Below are 19,696 nucleotides of genomic sequence, written 5' to 3' on the forward strand. Positions count from 1 at the left end.
CCTCTTGGGCGGAGGCGGAGGCGGAGCAGGCTCAGGTTTGGATTTGGGAGGAGGAGGGACGACTTTGAACTTAATCTTCGGCTTTGTTTTGTCCGCTTCATCTGTGCGGCTGGTGAGTTTCCTGAAGTCAGACACGTCACCTCCCGTCTTGTCTCCATTGGAAACAGACGACCAGTGAAAATTCCACTTTGAGAAAAGTCTGTCGATACAAAACCAAACAAACATTCACAAATATCACAGACATTTGAACAATATTTCCACGTTTCATCTCAACATTACCGGGCAATGATTTTTGCCTAGGTTCGTACTCTATCATGAGATAAATTTGTATGATGCTAAGCGTTTTTCCACTCTGTAAACTCTCACACTTTGAGGGAACTCTTCTCTTTCCATTGAGCCTCTTGTTTGCACTGGTCCGCCTCGCTCTCAGCTCTCTTCTCCCATTGGTCCCTCAGCCGCCCGTTGCCAAATGTCCTCTGCTGCTCTTTTTTGGACAACATCCTGTTGCCTAAGAGACAAACACACGCAAATAAGCAAAAAATAAATAAAAACGACAATAACGGAAATAGCAACAAAACGCAAAGCATGTCTCCAGTGAAACTTCCTCTAGTCTACGGGCCGCATGTAACATGTTCACCTGCTGGTGAGTTACAATACTTGATCGTCAGCGTAGAACTTCAAAACCAGGAGAACAAACATGGACGTTGGCAGGAGAATAATGTGGATTTGGGAGCCTCCTCCTACGTTCAAAATGACCGAATAGCAAATGGCCTGTTGTTATCTCAGATTCCCAGAAGCTTCCAGAACTCTGAGAGATCAGACTCAGACATGAGCGTGCAGATGAGCAGGATGACACACTCGTATCTATTTCTGCTCTTACAAATCCGGCGAGCTCTCAAATGTTGAATTGAAGACTGAGTAGTGATCTAAAAAGGTTTTGTGCTCTCTCATTACTTCCACAATGAACTCACACCAACAACAACAACAACAACAAGGAGCATTGTGGTCAATAGTGATGTCAGTTATTCCAACAGCGTTAGCAGATGAAGTTGTTTTTTCAGCCCTTTGAATGCACCAGTATCCGTAGACTTTATTGGTATTATTATGAGATGATAACATAACTTTGACTCTAAAATTAACATGTTTAAACATTGAGTGTTGGTCATGGAGTTTTCAAGTCATAGAGTCAAACATCCAGAGGAGTTTAATCCCTGTCTGTCTAGACGATGGACTCAACAAGGGTGTGTGTTGATTTATCTTAATTTAAAATTAGAAGATAAGCTCAGGCCTCCGCCATCACCTCCAACACATCGTGGTATGAGAGAAATCCCCTACGAAAACAGCTGCGTATCAAATAACAGTGACCTCAACATCTTAGCATCTTAAATGGTTCCCGTGGCGACTGCAGCATTATTAAGCTTTGTCATGGTTATTAGATTAAGTTTAGGAAACGATCGTGGTCTGGTTCATTACAGAGAAAAGTTCACGGTAGCTTTGGTTTATTTACATTCAACCAAAGTGCTTTTGTCGCCTAAACCTGACAGAAGTCTTGGGGTCGCCTACCTCAGTCACATGACCCTCACTTTGCACAACGTGGTGGTCGAGGCAGAGTGATGAGGGTATACATAGATTAGCATAAAGACTTCTAGGCCAGGTCAAGAAAATCCAAATCCAATTTTATAATATTAAATTCAAACCAAAACTGCAACAACAAAAAAAATACAATACTTTCGATTCAGAGCGATCAGTGAAGCGGTCCTGACTTACCTGATGTCTTTGTCTTTCTCAGTGTGTCTGCTTACATCCCGTGCTGTATCCTATAACAGTATACGTCAAGGTGAAGTACACTATATGTTGACTGTCTGTCTGTCTGTATCTCTGGGCCTGTCTGTCTCTTTATTGTTTCAGTAGTCAAGTAGGTATACCTGTCTCTAAGTCTATACCTGTCTCGCTCTCTGCTTGTGTCTGTTTCTGTACATCACTTTTAACAGCTTGCCCTCAGTCTGTTCTGTGAATCTGCTCCGTGCTGAGCAGGTTTCCCTCCTCGCTATTTTTACATTACACGTTAACAGATCCAGAGCTAAGGCTCTAAATTTAGTGTCGGGGGCGGGGGTGAGGCCATGCGGAGCACGAGGAAGAGCAGCCGGTTGCATGGAAATGTAGAGAAGTGACACCAAACGAATGAAAACACTGCGGTGAAATTAATCTTTATTCAACAGGTGCTGCGACAAAAACAAACGGGACGACTGTAAACATGTCTGAGCCAATCAGGAACTGTGCCGTGAGCGAACCAGACCCATTCTGCAGGATGACACTCTGCACTGACATACATTACTGTAACAAGCTGCCGCCCCACCTCGAGAGAACTCAGCCAATCAGAGAGAAGAATGTAAAGCACGTCTGGGCGTCCAGGGTTCCTGCAGTGTTCAGTGACACAGTCACACAGGCAGCATCATACTTCTAAACGATGTGTGGTCAGATCCACGGCAAAATATAATGGGTTCTTTCCGGGCCCAGGTCACACTCTTCTAGCAAGTTTTGTGGAAATACGTTTAGGTGTTTTTTCATAATCCTGCTGACAAACCAACCAACCAACAAACATAATACATAATAATTGCTAAAAAACTTAACCTCCTTGCCCAACAGTCCCTCATGACATCATCAGGTCAGGTCCCACCCTCAATCCTTCTTATAGCTGTTCATCGTCATCTGCGACAGATCAAGTCTGGACTAATAATTCTTGTAAACAACTATTTCTTCACTGGCCTCAGAGATGGTAAATAAAGCTACGAGGGTCAGTGACGTGCAGCATGACTCAGCCAGATAAACAGTGTTTGGATTCCCACTGATGTGGACACGTGATGGTATACGGTGACATTACAAAAAACGTTCAAAGAATGGATTCCCTGGACTTCCTGTTTACACCTCTTGGGTCATTTGTGTTCCCTGAACCAAGCGGTAGTTTATTTTCTTTGTCTGGAGGATTGTGACAAACTACAGGTGAAAACAAAGTTTGAAAGGACTTGTTGAACTTTCTGGATACATGTGGAGAGTTTCTACTGTTGCTGCTGTTCACAGGTCATTTTCCTGTGAGATCACCGAGCAGCAGAAGACCCCTTCACCTGAAACAGGATCCCCACCTCTCCCTGCTGCTGAGGTCAGAAAACTGCAGCAGGTCGACTGTAGCTGCCGACCTGGCGAGTCTCAACCAGGCTTCGTGTCTATTTTTACACCAAGCACTTTGAGTCAAACTGCAGGGATCTGCACTGAGGGTACAGTGCTCATGTAAGAAAACATGTTATCAAGGATATCGTGAATATCTATAAACTATTGAGTGGATTGCTGCCATCAATCATAACTAGGTGCATGTTGGAAACATTGTCTGATTCTGCAATATTCAGAAATCTTAATTTTCTGACAATTTTGGAAGGTGGCTCTTAAGACTGCAATACCCATGAGCCTCAGCTACTGCAGGATAATAATGTTGCGTTCCAATGCCAAAGCCAGTGAGGTAACTCGCTTCAACTATGATAAATTCTGAGACAAAATTTTGATATTAACTTTTAATAATTTGTCAAAACCAAAATTCTCAAAAAGCATCAATCAAAAGTGGAGGTAAATAATTACTTTATTATTTAAACAAGTCTAAAGGAAATGCTCTGTCAGATCATGCCTTCTACATCGCCTTGGGGCCATTCACTGGCTGGTAGGTTGGAAGGAGAAACTTCCATGATTCGGCCCAACCTGAGAGTGACGTCATGGGCATCCGCTTTTTCGGCCCACCAGGCTCATCCAAGGACCTCCAAGACTCAGCCCAGTCTTCAAAGAACTTCTCTTTGGACTCATCCTTCATCTTGAGTGTCTTCACTGAAGCAGGGCGTCTCGTGGGACGTGGTTGGGTTTTACCCAGCAGGTGGCATCCTGCACACTGCCTCTTTGATTGTTTCTCTTTTTCAATTTTGGAGTACAAATTGCTTCTTGTTTTGATCTTGTTTGATAGGATAACCCTCGGGTCAGCAAGCGCCTTTGACTTACTTTTGTGTTGGATCACTACATTGGCCCCCTGCAGTAACTGATAGGAGCCTTGCCAAAGCCTTAAGTTTGCAGGGTTGCTGTTTAGGTTCGTGTAGATTTTATTTTTTATGGTCTTTCCTCTTGACCACATTACTGTATAGTGACAAAGGTTAGGAGGGGACTCTAACCAAGGTTTTTCCACCTGGGGCATGGGGTTGGCGAGTCTGAATGACTTTCCCCACATAGATCCATGCTGAGTAGTGTTTCCTATGTTTTTCCCAGGTATTCCTGAAGATCCATAATGACTTGGTTGATGGTTCAGAAGTGACCCGGCTCTCCATGATGTGCTCCATTGTTTTTCAGGGTATCTTTCCCTGAACATCTGGTTGTCAATAGTCCAGCTCATCTTAGCTTCGGCTCTCTGCAAGGAAATCTTCTTCTTCATTGGTTGGATCTCCATTTCCTCAAAGACAGAGTTGTCTCTGGTCACCTGCTCTGTCCAGTTTTCGGTGTGGAAGGCGGAACACTTCCAAGCTTCCCTCCACTGGAGTAGGGAGGGTTTATCATGGTGAAACTGACTTTCTGAGACCATCCAGGATTCCTGCCAGTCAGAAGCTGACCCAGCAGACCTCCTCTGAGCCCGGGAATTGTTGGGATGTTGGCCAACCACATTTGACCTTCCTTGGCTTGTTTGTGGATTACCGCGCAGAGGTTGTGATCGGTGATGGCGCCTTGAGAACCTCCATGACTCTCCCCAACTCCGTTCTGCAGTTGGCCCATTCTTAGGGAGTTCCACAGGTGCAAAGTGGTTCTGATTCCTTGCCCGATCGACTCGGATTTGGGGTGTGGTGGGCCAAGCCCGCTGCCACAGTTCAGGCTCCTGACGTAGAGGCTGACTTGTGAATTTCCACGAGTCTTTCCATTCTGCGGACTTCATCTCTGCTCCAGTCTCTGACTCTCTGAAAGGCCTCGAAGGGTCAGGCCTCATCCTTCTTCTCTCCATCCTCATTCTATGTTTCAGTGTTTGCCAGGAGTCGGTCCAATTGGAGGGAAACGAGAAATTTTCCACAGATTTCAGAGAGTGCAGCTTTAACTGGGTGAATTCTCTCCTTGACTGGTATATTATGCTTTGCTTCAGTTGCTCATAGTGTGGGTCTGCGATTTCTGATGTTGAATAATACTCCTTTGGCTTCTCCTCCATCTTCTGAGCCTCCATCAATGGTTGGAAGTCTTTTAGGACCTTCTCCATCTCTTCACATGGTTTTGAGTTGTTTTTGGTCATCTGCCATGACATGATCCACTCAGAGTGAGCCTTAAATTCATTGCAGAGCTGCAAGTACAGATCTATGTACTTATGATCATTGGATGCCAGCATGATTTTGGGCAGATGTGACTTCTTCTGCTGGATGCAATCATCATAGGTATCACTGTGATCAGAATTCTTGTGGTTGTTGATGACAACTGTTCTCCATGAATTAGCCCAATGATTCAACTGGGATTTGTTGCACTCAACATGGTTGACAAGCTTTTCTTGCTTGTTAGTAACAGACTTGGCTGATCTCCATGAATCATTCCATTCTGGCAAGCACAAGGCTTTGTTGGGGTGCTGAGTCTCCAGCAATAAGGTGAAGTATCCAGATCTGCTCACATTATCTCCATTCATGGAAGAGGTATCCTTCGTGTTGTTTTTGCTTGACTTTCTCCAGGACATCTGCCACTTCTCAGCGGGAAGACTTGCCTGTAGCTCTTGTGATTCCATCAACCTGTAGTCAGGTTTCTTCCAGAGAGGAAGTCTGTGGGGGTCCACAATGTTGGGCCCGTTTGGCCAAGGCTTGCCTGCTTCAGAGTTAGGCTGCTGGGTAGCAAACATCCAGCACTGACCCCAATCTGATTTGGTTGTGATGCCCTCTGCTGGTGAAGGCAACGATTTGTTGTACTTCCACGACTTCCCCCACACCATAGCAGAGGGTTGAGTCTGGGTGATAAACATGAGTACCTGTAACTTGTTGAAATACTTGTCCTGCCCCTTTTTATTCTTGTGGTTTTGGGCTGGAGTGGAGAAGCCTCGACTCTGGACTCCTAGTCTAGCAAGAGATCCTGAGCCAGCACCACGAGGAAAAACAGGAGTAACCATGGGTTGTTTGCTCTTCCAGACATTGTTGTCATCTATCTGAGTATCAACAGGTTTAGTTTTCCTTTCCACCCGTCTGAAGTTTCCCGTTCTGGCAGTTACACGATTCGCCCAGTCTTGATTAATACTGTGGAAATACATTCAGAGAAAATATAAAATAATATGATTAAAGGAAAAGTGGCTTCAGTCCATACAAAAAGACAATATGCGAATTCTTATTTCAGATTTACTTCCACAAAAATTGTGAATCTTCCTTGGTGACTTGCACAAGTAACAGCTTCTTAGTGAAGTGATTACTATGTCATGTTAAATACTACATCAATATTTTGCATGAGGTTATGTTTGGAATGTGAGTCTAAAATGATCCTACATCACCATCTTAAGGCCATGTCACTAATAAAGAAAAATATGTTGAGGTCAGTCTCAGCTTTCAGGAGCTCATGTGGGTCATACTTCACCATGTCGTGTTAAGTAGCAGCTGCACAGGACAGTAATGTAGTTGGGTTTTTTTTACAGCATGTGCGATGTATAGTCAGAGCTATCAAAACTCATAAGACATTATCATTGCTCACATTATTGTTTCAGGGATTTTAGTCTTGACTGGTCGTATCTGAATTCATCTCTCATTTGTCGGGATCAGGGACTGGACATTTTTAATTTAAAAGGTAAAGGTTTAAATGTAAAATATAGAAGTAAAAATGTGAAAGTAAAATTTAAATGTAAAATATAAAACTTAAATTTTAACATAAATTGTAAAAGTAAAAATTTGAACATAAAATGTAAAAGTCAAATATTTGAACGTGAATTCTAAAAGTAAAATTTGTAACGTCAAATGTAAAAACTTACATGTAAAAGTTAAAATTTAAATGTAAAAGTTAAAAAACTAAATGTAAAAGTTAAAATGTGTATGTAAATGCTCTGTTTCATGCAGTTTATGTGCCCACACTTGGGCGTCTGATGTGGAAAACCCTCGTTCTCCTGCTTCTACTTCTCCAATAAAGCTAAAATAAAGGATAAATTATCTTTAATAGACTTCAGACAGACAAATGGTTTCGGTCCTTACGAGGGCAGAGCGCTCTTCTGAATTCGTTCCTCCTCCATCTGCTTCTTCTGTTCCTGCTCTCGCAGTCTGATCTCCCACACGTCCTTCATGATGGAGGCGTCGCACGCCACCACCTCCGGGTTCTTCTCACTCGACATCTTCAAAACACCTGCACAAACGTAGACCAGAGAATATTACTATTAAAAAACCCTCAACAATTATAGTCATATCTACAGTAATTTGCCAGTAATTTGTGAGCTGATGAACCTTATGTTGATGATCCTGTGAGTGGGGACGGTGCCGACAGCTCTGCTCCTATATACTGTGTCATTTATTTAGGAGGGGGGGGGGGCTGTCCTAACCAAAAATATAACACCCTCCAACACACACTCACACACTCTGTACATGTCTGCAACATTAATGTTAGTGGATATGTACATATCTTATAACTTTTCTTAAAGTATTTGTCTTTACTCACAAAGATTATATTTGATAAAGTTTGTTAAAAGTCCCTGAAAAAGTGTTGTAAAAATCCAACAGACGGTCTTCGCTTAAATTCATGAAATATTCTGTTCAAATAAGAGTTGCATGTACATGTGGACATGTTGAATAAAAACAGGGGATCTCAGGTGAAGATTTCACTGAGGATTCAGGTCAGAAACCGGGAACACAATGTTCAACACGCAGCCCGGCTGCACATCCAGAGCATCATCATCATCATCCCGCTGCAGTCGTGTCTGTTTCCACCTCAAGAATTCAGGTCATCTGCCTTTCACTCTGTCTCCAGATGAAAAGGTCACGCTCCTTAAAAATGTATCACTCAAAATTCTCTGAAACCTTCCGACACTGTTCAAGAAACAATACTGGAATGTCACCTCGTGGAGGTTTGAAGGAGCCCAGTCCTCATCAGTGTCCGACCATCTGGCTTCCTGTTATGGTCAGATTGTAATTCCATGAGTCTGAAATCGATCAGCGCTGTCTCGGGCTATTTGAGGTGTAGGTTTTATGGCACACGCATCCGCCATCCGCACCGTAAAGCTCACACCTCCCTCAGTGAGCTGTGCAGAAGAGCATGCTGGGAATGTGAGCCGTCCCGCAACATGGGTCAATGGGTCAACATGGGTCAATGGGTCAACATGGTCAACATGGGTCAACATAGGTCAACATGGGTCAACATGGGTCAATGGGTCAACATGGGTCAACATGGTCAACATGGTCAACATGGTCAACATGGTCAACATGGTCAACATAGGTCAACATGGGTCAACATGGGTCAATGGGTCAACATGGGTCAACATGGTCAACATGGTCAACATGGGTCAACATGGGACACTCCTGCCGGTGGTTTGACTCTTCCACCCAGCAGGAGGCGGAAGCGTGACGAGATACGCTGCAACGCACCAACAAAGAGAAGGAAGAAAAACTACAAGCCGGCGAATACGCAACACGGAATATAAACTTTACTTAACTTGACAAACCTCCTCCGTCGCTATGTTTTTTTTTTAATACCGAACGCAAATCTAGAAGTTCCACATGCTCCGAGTTCTGTGGTGCCCTCTAGTGGAATTTTCCAGTAACGTGTGTCGTACACAGCGAGTACATGAACATTTACGCTCCTGACGCATCTGGTTGTCTACGCGAAAATCTCCGGCCTCAGGTTGATTTTTATTTAAATTGTACAAAATGTTATTGTACAGTTTGAGATAAGGATTTAGCACCAACTTAGACTCATATCTACATGTTTTCACAAGCTCTTTAATAAACTGTTTATGAGCAGCTTGTTCCCTAAAGGAAATGGAATGAATAACACTCCGATTTACAGCACGGTTGTGTGTGAGGGGAGGATGCACTCGCAGCATATGGCGACGGTGTCAGAGGCAAAAATAGTTCTGAACAGTATGTTCCCCTCTCCCCCTGTGACATGTTCACTGGACCACCGTGGGACATGTCAGATGAGAACATAGAAGTTCAAAAACATGGACGACCGTAGGAAACTCATGTCTTTGGCCTCTGAACATCAGAAGCGTACTGAGGACCAACATGAGGGACCACAGCACCACCAGGGAAGAGACACGTCGACGTCCCGACCACCCAGCTCAACACTGTGTATGATCAACAGGTGTCCAGCTACTTTACCACAATATAATGTAGGACGACACTTTACATCACCATATTTTACCGTGACGTCAATTCGACCAACCCAGTCTACATGATCTCGCCCGAGTTTCCGATTTGGAATCCCGACTTGAGTGGTCGTTCCATCGCAAGGTCGTTTCTTTCCCCCCGAGTTCCCAGTACAATGGAACTCGTGCTCAGAAAGTTCTTCTCTGGTATTTGATGTATCGCTGATGCAGACTTCGTCGCCACCTACTGGCCCGGCGTGCTTCTTTGCGCTCGTGGTTGTTTTTGTGTTCTCGTGTTGACGGAGATATTTTGTAAAAGTGTAGGTCGAGTTTTTCCAGAAAATGTCAGCTATGTCCTGAAAGATGAATGTTGTCGCGAGCCAACAAGTGAACTGAATGTTTGTCTGATATGTTTTTATTGGGCTTCCGGAGGTAACGCAATGTGAGCTGGCATGGTGATTCCAGTAATTCCTATACATGACTTTCCCGACACTGAAACTATTTAACGTCGCCTTCCTCTTCCTCCTCCTTCGTTCTCGTAAGTTCTGCTCCGACAGGTTCTTCGTACACTTATCAGAAACTTTTTTCAATGTCGAGAATACGATGGTTTTTCCCTCCAGGCAACTCAGGCCAAGAAACACGAGAACTAAGATTCTCCTTGTGCTACTGGCCGACGAGTTTGTAAGACAACTTCGACAAGTTTTGGAGACGCAACGTTTGTTCCTTCTTGTCGGGATAATTGAGCAGTTCCTTTGAGTTGGACTCACTCACTGTATTTCCAGCACGTATGGTATTTTTTTTTCCTTGAACAAATCTGAAAGAGAAATAGCAATAAAAACTAGAGCAACTTTTATTGTAGCTGGCGAAATTATTTTTGTATTAATTCTTTTGGATTGATACCATTTTTTAATAACTATAACTGAAAAATAGAAGAATATTGGGCAGATCAGTGTCGACCTGCACCTCCAGTGTATCAGTGGTTAAACACAGGTGAACGCCTGTTTATACATCCACCAGTCAGTCGGCAGGCAAAAGAACTTTTGGCAGAGATGCTAAATTCCATCAAGAGTCTCAAACCAGTTCAGTGGCTTTGGCTTCACATTGGAACTTCTCTTCGTCTCTCTTTGTCAAAGTCCTGAGAGTAAATTTCCTCGACCATGACGTGACCAGCGGGCAAAGTGGTGGTTATATATTCTAATACTTTACAGCATTTTGAAAATAAGTATTACAGCATTTACCCACATGATGAGGAAACTATTTTTCAATCTCTATGATGGATTTTTATGAATCTATTTGGGGGAAAAAGTGTAACATTTAACCAATATCACCATTTTTCCTGAACTAACCAGAGAGTTTAGTAGAGCGAACCTTGCAGCATACATGCTTTTAATACTGTGTAAAGTTATAATTTATAATTGAATGCAGATGACTTTGCTTTAACCACATCGTACTTATTTTCCCCGGGAAGGATTCAGTTGGTTCTTGTTTTGAGCAGAGACACAATGTTTCAGAATCAGACGTTTATTCTCAGCACAGCATCATCAACATCTCACTTTACACCGTTTCATGTGAAGGCAGGACCTACAAGCCCCCCCCCCCCCCCCCCCCCCCCACCCCACCCAAAAAAAGAAAAAGCCAGCCAAAACGGTGGTCGAGAGCCAGTAGCACAAGGAGAACGGAGGACATTCTTTCAGGCGTGCTTTGAAAAAAATGATCGCATGCCTGACCTTGATAGACGTTTCAGATGAAGTGGGAGGAACCCGTCGCACCAGAGTTTAAAGCAGAGAGCAGCGTTTCAGCCCAATGCGGGAGAGGAAGATAAACAGCTTCGACGTCGTCACCGGGTCGGAAAATTCTTTATTTCTGGTTATGAGGAATACAAGTTTTTGAAATAACTGGATATGATTGAATGAATGAATGAATATTCTTAGTCCTGCGTCATACAGCTAAGCGTGGCCGGTCCGCAGAAGCTAACAAGAACCTACTGACGTCACCTTCACAGGCAAAGAAACAAGCCAAAACACTTTGCTGCACAAACGGTGTTCTCATACCTCGATAATTGCTCTTGAACTAAAAAAGGGGGCTTTTCGTCAAATGCCTTACATGCAAACATGAACTATTGTACGTTCGCACTTTCTACACTTTAAAAACACGTCCGTCAAACACTTCTGCAGCCGTACTGTGGCTGGTTGAAGAGAAGGGTTATCTCAGATGAACCAGCTGTTCTGTGTCAGACGGGAAGGAGTACGAGACGTCGTCACATTGGTTTGGTGTTGAGGTAGGAGTTGGTGCCGTCCAGGTCGTTGGGGTAGTCCCGTCCGGCAGCAGCCAATATGGCCTGAAACAGCATGACCCTCTGCAGCAGCTCAGCCATGAAGGTTTGGTCGTAAACCGGCTGCTCTGCTGCGTTGCTGTACATCCCCTGCTCCTTCATTTTCTGCTCCACCTCCTCGAACATTTCATCGCAGAAGTATCTCCCCCCGTTCGCTGCCACCATGTCGTCGATCTTCTCGAACAGCCCCACCACTTGAGTCTTGTCGATGCGCTTCTTGTTGTTGAAGACGTGGTACCTGTTCCCGCACCTGTTGATCACTTCCCTGAGTTTCGGATGGCCGCTCTGCACGTACTCCTGTATGGTTCTGCCCTGCAGCTCATCGCCGCGCGTGAACAGAACAATCATGTACTTGGCCGCCTCGGGTCCGAAGAGTTGCTCCAGGGCTTCCACGCAGTTTTCCTCTTCCTTGGTGAACCTGCCGATTTGCATGACCAGCAGGAAGGCGTGAGGACCCGGAGTGGACACCTGGATGCATTTGGCAATCTCTTTCTTGATGCTGTCTGCACTTTTAGACGTGTCCAGGATGCCTGGTGTGTCGATCACATGGATCTGTCTGCGACCTCTGGCCCGTTCTGTCTGGCAGGTCTCTGTCACAGACTTTGCACTCGACGAAGACGCAAAAATCTTTCGACCAACGATGGTGTTACCGACGGCACTTTTCCCTACTCCGGTTTTCCCAATCATCACAATCCTTAAGGCAGCACCTGCAAACAGGAATAGACACACTTCATTAGTTCCCAAAGGTGAATGTGTTGTCTGCAATCTGCTGAGAGCAGCTGATTAATGTTGAAGAAGTTCCGTCTTCACCTGAAGGGATTGAGAAGCGGATACCCATCTTTCTCTCTTCCTGATCTTTTGGACGAATGAGCGGCGGCGGAGCTCACGTTTGGTTTTTGTGTGAAGCAGTTTTCACTTGTCCGCCCACTGGGAGGATCAGCCTTTATTAGCGAGATTCAAGTCTGACAGATTCAAAGCTGATCCAGAGACTGTGGTTAGACCTGCCTGCTGGCTGCTCCCCACCAAGCAGAGAAAATGCAGCAGAACAGAGATCCACCGCGTAAGTCTCATTTCTACTAACTTTGTTTCAGGACTCTTTAAAAACCCTCAGAGTTTGTGGCTGTGAGTCAGAGACAATGAGTTTTAATGGTCAGAATATTGAACCCACCAGATTAAAATGTGAGAAATTCTCAATCTGTGATCATTGTTGTAACATATTGGGAAATGTCAGAAAATACATAATACACTCGCTGGAGGATTTTAAAATGGGTACTGCTTACAGTATATATATATATATATATATATATATATATATGAACTCTGTGTTTTCTTTCAACAGCGTATCCTGAAAAGTTAACCATTGCTCTGCTTGGAAAGACAAATCCGTTAAAGGACGCCATTGGAAATAAAATCCTCTCCGCTGAAGATTATTTTAACTCGGCGTCAAACGACCTCGTCGTGGGAGAGAACAACTCATTCATAGTCATCAAAACGCACGATTTCTTCGACGAAAAATGCAAACACCCAGACCAGCAGATTATTGACTTCATGGCAATTTCTTATCCCGGCCCCAATCTCTTCATGCTGGTGATGGATCCAGGAAACACCCAGGAGGAAAAAGTTGTCGCTCAAATCAGTAAACTTCAGGATATCTTTGGAGAAAATATCACCACACACTTGGTTGTCATGTTGCCGGACGTCCAAAGTTCACAATCGCTCAGTCATCTGAGAGAAATTTTCCACGTCCAATTGGGCTCCGCCGATGACAATCTGGTCCACGAATGCAGGAGGTGGAGTCCGATACGCAACTCCTTCTTGTTTAACTACAAAAACTACACTCAAGAGGCTGTGACACGAAGGAGGGCGGCCCTGGAGAAAAGAAGGTAGAAACTTACTGACAGCACCAGTAGCTGTATGTATAGACAGGAGGGGGGTCCCGCCCTACTACAGAGCCAGCTTGTGTTTCCAGGTGAAATGTTGAGGCTCTTTTAAAATCAGAAGCCTGCTATGAGAAACCTGGATTAACGCAAACTATCCCAGGATGGGACCTCTCTCTGAGTAACCATCATCTACTGATGTAATAATATACAGTAATTATGATAACTGTTTCAGATACAACCCCCCGTCTGAAGATGCGACAGCAGGTAAGGCTCTGGCTTAACTACTTTCTACTTCATTTAATGGCGTTGCAGGGTGAAGTCTTGATGTCCTCAGACACCACCAGGAAAGAAAGCCAGTCGATGTTTATTTGGCTACATTTGGTCCAAGTGTTGCTTCGTTGGACTTTGGCTGTCACGGATTAGTTGGACTGTCCAATACGGTGGCTTCAGGACTCTGTCTATTTTAAATGCAACACAGAGCAACAGTGGCCTGTGAGAAAACATGCGAGGTGTTTAGAGAAGGAATGAAGGAAAGTACCTCGATAAATGTTGTAATGTGTGTTGCATCTTCACAGGCGTTGCCCGAACCAGTCCGTCCGCCTCGCAGCATACCTCTGCAGAGGCATCACAGTGATCAAGCATGCTTGAGATTTAAATAAGAAATAAATTCATCAATACATGTGTCCTTTGCTAATCAAACCTCGTCTTCCAGGGACCAGACTCTACGTAACGCCGGACAACATCTTCAACATCGTTCTACTGGGACAAACTGGGACTGGAAAGAGTGCGTCTGGGAACTCCATCCTGTCTCTTGGAAGCTCCAAGTCGCGCCCGAGACCTTTTGTATCCAGGCCGAGCTCCATCCCAGTCACCAAGGTGTGTGATGCCAGATTCATGAGCCAGGGGTTCGGGATGCCCGTGAGAGTGGTCGATACTCCAGACTTCTTTCACGACGAACTCAGAAACCCAGAGGCGCAGGTAGCCGAGTGTAGGAAGTACTGCCAGCGTGGGGAATGCGTGGTGTTACTCGTGTTACAGCTGGGCCGGGTCACAGATGGTGAGAGAGGAATATTAGAAAAGCTGGAGGACATGTTAGGCTGGAAGCTCAGGGAGGAGACAATCGTGGTGCTGACCCACGCAGATGACCTGAGGGAAAGTCTGGTTGACCATGTTAACTCAAATCCTGCCCTCAGGGACATTGTTGACAAGTGCAGTTTTCGCTGTAAAGTCCTGAACAACAACTCCAAGGGCACCAAGCAGGTCGTAGATCTCATCAGGTCTATTCCAAATTATGAAAAACGTTTCCCAAAGTTGGCGAAAAAAGAATCTTCTGAGTGCTTGTTGTGTTAGATTGACTCAAAGTGCTCACCAGTACGCTCCCAATGTGCCAACTACAAACCCCTTTAACAGTTTACTGTGGCAACTTGGCTTGGTAGTGTTGTATACTAAGTAGCGATGATGTGAAGATGTATTGAAGAGAAGTCCGCCGACACCGTCTTGATCGTATATAAAGGTTTATTACAAAAAGACCGGCATCAATTCAAGCACTGCAGAACTTGGAGAGTGTCCGGCCAAAAGGATTATCTTATGTATAAATCGAACAAAAGAGGGGTTAAAGGAAAGGTCAGGGGTTAACAGGAAGCCCCTAACATAACATCCCAGAGGAAGAAAACGTAAATCACATGTGCTACTCACATTCCATATATTGACAAAAAAGACACTACAGTAGTGTCAGACTCGTGGCGGACAGTTACAAAAAAAAGAGATCCTAGTCGGTTCAGCTGTACCAGAGATGTTGCTCTGTTGCCGACAATTTTTGTCAAACGTTCAGATAGGTCGTGCCGGCAGGAGGAGTCGTCCAGTCTCCATCCGCCGTGACGACAGTCTGGCGAGGTCCCACAGGAGCAGGAGAGCTCAGCAGCTGTGCGCTGGTCTTCAGGTGTCGGTTCACCAGCCGTTCATTTCCACAACTAACTGGTTAAGTCTTCATCCGTGTTGAGTTGCCTCAACAACACAACCAAAGCCAAGCCGCTTGAAATCTCTTCTATATACAACCGTATATATATATATCTTACATTTTTTTGTGAGTGTTTCGTTTGCAGACAAATGATGAAGCTGAAGAACAAGACAAGAAAAGAGATGACGCTTCTTCACTCTTTCTGGTCGTCAGGTTTCTGTTTTTTTAAGTGAAACTGAATCCTCTGTGTGTGTTTGTGTGTGTGTTTCCTCTAACAACTGCCTCAGAAATGTTTTTAAATTGAGCAGAACAAACGAGCTGTTCAGCAGGATGCTCCACATAGTTCATTGTCGGTGTTATGATTAAAATGAGTTTCCTCATATTTCCTCCAGAACCTGGTTCCACGTCTCTCTGAAACATGATTTCCTCATTCAGTCTCCCACTGTGTGGTGTCCTACATGAACATAAAATACTTTTGGTTGTTTGACAAGTGTGAATTTCCCCTCATGTTTGGAGTTCATGTCCATGCTCTGTATTTGTGACACAATAAAAATCCATGAAACATATTAAACTGCCAGTGCTTTTAATTTGAAATTTGAGTATTAATATAATATACCTGAACACTTTGACTAAAGTAGGAATCTGACAGGAGAGACAGCAAGTTTGTAAATAACCACCGGGGGGCGGAAGAGAGAGCCCACGTCATCATTCTGAACCCGGAAACAAAGATTGTGTATGTAAGGCAGATGACTAAACTTTCTAAAATAAAATTTACAGTAAAAAAAAAGTGTGCGTGTGGATTTAAGGATCTTAAAATGTAAAGAATGAGCACAGCCAAAATAAAATAAAATAAAAAATATATATAAATAAAGAAGTTACAAAAAATAATGATGTAAAAATAAATGAAACAAAATCTTCTCCATCCAACCGACAAGAGAACAGACAGACAAACAAAAAGTATTTGTGAAGAGAAGAACGCAAACAAAAACAAGAAAAAAGTCGTTGGAGCAAGAAAACAAACCGACGCCTCTCATCGCTGCTTCCTCATACGATCTTTGAGGCCGCGTCATCCTTCCGCACCGGCGCGGCCCGATGGCGCGGGCAGTGTGCGACGGGCAGCGGCGGCCTGGCGCACAGAGATGGCTTCGTCCTCGGAGCGGAGCCGCGGCGGCGGCGGCGGCGCGTGTGCCGGTTGCCCGCGGACGGCGAGGCCTTGGTGGCGGCTCGCGGTGCTCCTCCTCTCCGTGTGCTCTCTGCCGGCGGCCACGGCGCTGGTGGAGGGGCTGTACTGCGGCACGGAGGTCTGCTACGACGTGCTCGGCGTCGGCCGGGAGGCCTCCAAGGCGGAGGTCGCCCGGGCGTACCGGCAGCTGGCGCGCCGCTACCACCCGGACCGGTTCAGGCTGGGCGAGCCGGGCATGGAGGGCGAGACCCGGGAGTCCGCGCAGGGCAAGTTCCTGCTCGTCGTGACCGCGTACGAGACGCTAAAGGTCGGTGGGAGAAGGTTCAGTGGACACACATTCATAACATGTTATTAATGTTCCTCATGTCATTATGATTCACATGAATATGACTATTGTTCTCTCATGATACTGAAATGACAATAATGATAATGTTCCTCATGCAAACTGTGTCATTGTGATGATGATTATTATTATAATTATACCTCTAACAATACTGAAATAACAACAACAATAATAGTAATATACATGAAATATTGACTTATGAGTAAAGTGAACAAGTTTTTCCTACATGAAATGTGGTCACATCCTTAAATATTCCTATATAGTACTAGTTATGTTATGTAATAACATATCTCCTTATAACTTACTACAGGTTCAATCACACAGTTTACAGTCTATGGTTTTGCTATAAACAGTGCATGTTTTTCCTTTATGAATATTAGCATCTAACGATGAATAATAACAAGGTCTTCAACAGAAATAACAGAGTGTGTGTGTGTGTGTGTGTGTGTGTGTGTGCAGGACGAGGACAGCCGGCGGGACTACGACTACATGCTGGACCACCCTGAGGAATACTACCAGCACTACTACGCCTACTACCGCCGACGGCTCACGCCCAAAGTGGACGTCAGGGTTGTGATCCTCGTCACCGTCTGCGCCATCTCCATATTCCAGGTAAAACAAAATCCTTCCGTCTTCTCAGTTTTTGTTTCTCTTGTGCCTTAAAGCCCCAGTGTGAAATATTTTGTAATTTTCTGGCGCCATCTGGTGGTAAAGTTGCAAACTGTAACTGACTGAGAGACCGACGGGGGACACTTTATGGAGGCGCGACGCAAATCACGAGGAATTGGTGTCAGTCGCTCCGGGTTGAAATATTTGAACTCGAGCGAAATATTGACGTGATGAAAATATTTACATTTTATTTGCACAAATGTTCCAACGACCAAATATTTTTTACTTATGCGAAGATACTAAAGATCTGTGTCACGTACGGTGCGAACGCACCATTAAAAGTCGTAGGATCACTCTGTAGTTCACACAACGCGATTTGTTGTCTGATGATCGAGAGTTCAAACTACTGGAGGAACTTTCTCCAGGAGAAATCACTCGACTACGTCGCTCCTATTGGCTGTAGTAGTCGCCGTTTCGTTTGGATAGTTATAATCCTGCTAGAAATCTTGTCGGATGCGGCGACCTGTCAGCGAGTCTCGTAGCGATTGGCGACTGTCGATCAAACGCTGATTTTGGCCTTCCCAAATTTATCAGCAAGTTAAAAATTGTCCCCATCTAAACCATTAATGAATATAAATAGGATTAAAGAATGTTTTCATTCAGACCAAGGTCACAGGGACATCTTGAATCATCACACTGGTGTGATTGTCTGTATCAAACGGTTAAATTGTTCTTTAGAGGAGATTTAAAAAATATTGCGATATATGTTGTGTATCGCGATATAATAAAAAATACATTGTGATAATATTTATAAGCCATAAAGCCCAGCCCTAGGCGGAGGTTATAATCACGCCCCCTTTCTCTCCTGCAGTACTACAGCTGGCACAGCAGCTACAACGAGGCCATCAACTACCTGGTGACGGTGCCCAAGTACCGGATCCAGGCCACGGAGATCGCCCGGCAGCAGGGCCTGCTGAACCGCACCAAGGAGAAGGGCAAGAACCGGCGCTCCAAGGAGGAGATCCGCGAGCAGGAGGAGGAGGTGATCCGCGACATCATCAAGACCAAGATCGACATCAAGGGCGGCTACCAGAAGCCCAACCTGTCGGACATCCTGCTGTGTCAGATCGTGCTCTTCCCCTACTACCTGACGCAGTACGTGAGGTGGTACGCGACCTGGATCTACCGCTTCACCGTCTGCAGGGAGGAGTACGGCGACGAGGAGAAGCTCTACATCATCAGGTGAGTCGTCGTGGACGCGGCAGCAGAGTGACGTTGGGGTTTCCTCTCTCTCGTCGTCCGACTGTCTCACCGTCTTGTCTCGTCTTGTCTGTGGTTTGAACCGACAGGAGAAACATGAAAATGTCTCAGTCTCAGTTCGACAGCCTGGAGGAAACCAACCGACAGACCTTCCTGGAGAAACGGCTCTGGATCAGAGAAAACTACGAGGTTTGTCACTTTGAGGCTTTTCATTTTTCACTCGAGACGAGCTGAACGCCGACGTCAGCGAGAGTGTGACGTGTGTGTGTGTTTCCCTCCAGGTGTACAGGAAGGAGCAGGAGGAGGAGATGAAGATAAAGATGGCCACCGACCCGAGGATGAAGCGGTACCGCCGCTGGATGAAGAATGAGGGCCCAGGCCGTCTGACGTTCATCGACGACTGAACGGTGGCGGCGAGCTGCTCGAGCTGTGACATCACACACCTGCCTCAGTGCCGACGACAACATGGGGACAACATGGCATTGCCACCACCGGCCCCCCCCCCCCGCCCATTCAGAAACAATCAACTATGCTTGTTTATATAGCAAGAGATATTTTCATACCGATCGCACCTCATAGAACGGATCATGTGGAATAAACTGTCAGCGAAGACATTTGAGTTCATTATTTTTTTTTACAATTATTTTTCTTTTTTTTTAATTTGTCAAATCAAGTCCAGTTCATCTTTTAAATTCTTTTAAAAACTTTTATTCTGTAATTTTCTTTGAAAAAACGGACAAATGAGCTTTTGTGCCTGAACGCAGCAACAGCAGCTCCGCCTCCTGCTCGACAGCGTCACTTAAAAGGGGCAGTACGTGATTG

General features: G+C 44.9%; 5 protein-coding genes across 5 annotated transcripts in view; 2 read left to right on the forward strand and 3 right to left on the reverse strand.

The window, feature by feature from the left end:
- Window positions 1-2,052, reverse strand: part of LOC118285433 (golgin subfamily A member 6-like protein 22) — a 5,977-nt gene extending 3,925 nt beyond the window's left edge. The window contains exons 1-3 of the mRNA XM_035609099.2: window positions 1,768-2,052; window positions 367-508; window positions 1-199 (exon numbers count right to left, since the gene is read on the reverse strand). The exon at window positions 1-199 is cut by the window's left edge and continues 252 nt beyond it. Of these exons, the coding sequence (XP_035464992.2) occupies window positions 1-199; window positions 367-500 (333 nt within the window). The 5' untranslated portion in view covers window positions 501-508; window positions 1,768-2,052. The remainder of the gene's footprint in view (window positions 200-366; window positions 509-1,767) is intronic.
- Window positions 2,053-3,610: 1,558 nt separating this feature from the next.
- LOC124849745 lies at window positions 3,611-7,637 on the reverse strand. The gene is made up of 3 exons (XM_047329640.1): window positions 7,455-7,637; window positions 7,209-7,356; window positions 3,611-6,272 (listed from the first exon to the last, which is right to left on the reverse strand). Exons 2-3 carry the CDS (start codon window positions 7,343-7,345, stop codon window positions 3,677-3,679), a joined length of 2,733 nt encoding a protein of 910 aa, XP_047185596.1. The 5' UTR covers window positions 7,346-7,356; window positions 7,455-7,637; the 3' UTR covers window positions 3,611-3,676.
- A 3,322-nt stretch (window positions 7,638-10,959) lies between these two features.
- On the reverse strand, window positions 10,960-12,613 carry LOC118285343 (GTPase IMAP family member 7-like). The gene is made up of 2 exons (XM_035608941.2): window positions 12,453-12,613; window positions 10,960-12,349 (listed from the first exon to the last, which is right to left on the reverse strand). Exons 1-2 carry the CDS (start codon window positions 12,478-12,480, stop codon window positions 11,568-11,570), a joined length of 810 nt encoding a protein of 269 aa, XP_035464834.1. The 5' UTR covers window positions 12,481-12,613; the 3' UTR covers window positions 10,960-11,567.
- Window positions 12,553-16,045, forward strand: LOC118285337 (GTPase IMAP family member 8). The gene is made up of 4 exons (XM_035608931.2): window positions 12,553-12,702; window positions 12,982-13,525; window positions 13,755-13,786; window positions 14,235-16,045. Exons 1-4 carry the CDS (start codon window positions 12,678-12,680, stop codon window positions 14,870-14,872), a joined length of 1,239 nt encoding a protein of 412 aa, XP_035464824.2. The 5' UTR covers window positions 12,553-12,677; the 3' UTR covers window positions 14,873-16,045.
- A 525-nt stretch (window positions 16,046-16,570) lies between these two features.
- On the forward strand, window positions 16,571-19,486 carry dnajc25 (DnaJ (Hsp40) homolog, subfamily C, member 25). The gene is made up of 5 exons (XM_035608932.2): window positions 16,571-16,969; window positions 17,465-17,617; window positions 18,486-18,856; window positions 18,964-19,063; window positions 19,156-19,486. Exons 1-5 carry the CDS (start codon window positions 16,619-16,621, stop codon window positions 19,276-19,278), a joined length of 1,098 nt encoding a protein of 365 aa, XP_035464825.2. The 5' UTR covers window positions 16,571-16,618; the 3' UTR covers window positions 19,279-19,486.
- Window positions 19,487-19,696: the final 210 nt, after the last annotated feature.

This window comes from Scophthalmus maximus, chromosome 20, assembly GCF_022379125.1.
Source record: "Scophthalmus maximus strain ysfricsl-2021 chromosome 20, ASM2237912v1, whole genome shotgun sequence".
Taxonomy (NCBI): Eukaryota; Metazoa; Chordata; class Actinopteri; order Pleuronectiformes; family Scophthalmidae; genus Scophthalmus; species Scophthalmus maximus.

Excerpts from the sequence above, each read along its gene's own strand:
- LOC124849745 (XM_047329640.1), bottom strand. The coding sequence starts at position 7,345 with ATGTCGAGTGAGAAGAACCCGGAGGTGGTGGCGTGCGACGCCTCCATC. Across the intron at positions 6,273-7,208 it reads CAGAAGAGCGCTCTGCCCTC|TATTAATCAAGACTGGGCGA; the intron begins GTAAGGACCGAA and ends GTATTTCCACAG.
- LOC118285343 (XM_035608941.2), bottom strand. The coding sequence starts at position 12,480 with ATGGGTATCCGCTTCTCAATCCCTTCAG. Across the intron at positions 12,350-12,452 it reads CCGCTTCTCAATCCCTTCAG|GTGCTGCCTTAAGGATTGTG; the intron begins GTGAAGACGGAA and ends TCCTGTTTGCAG.
- LOC118285337 (XM_035608931.2), top strand. The coding sequence starts at position 12,678 with ATGCAGCAGAACAGAGATCCACCGC. Across the intron at positions 12,703-12,981 it reads GCAGAACAGAGATCCACCGC|CGTATCCTGAAAAGTTAACC; the intron begins GTAAGTCTCATT and ends TTCTTTCAACAG. Across the intron at positions 13,787-14,234 it reads GTCTGAAGATGCGACAGCAG|GGACCAGACTCTACGTAACG; the intron begins GTAAGGCTCTGG and ends CTCGTCTTCCAG.
- dnajc25 (XM_035608932.2), top strand. The coding sequence starts at position 16,619 with ATGGCTTCGTCCTCGGAGCGGAGCCGCGGCGGCGGCGGCGGCGCGTGT. Across the intron at positions 17,618-18,485 it reads GCGCCATCTCCATATTCCAG|TACTACAGCTGGCACAGCAG; the intron begins GTAAAACAAAAT and ends TCTCTCCTGCAG. Across the intron at positions 19,064-19,155 it reads GGATCAGAGAAAACTACGAG|GTGTACAGGAAGGAGCAGGA; the intron begins GTTTGTCACTTT and ends GTTTCCCTCCAG.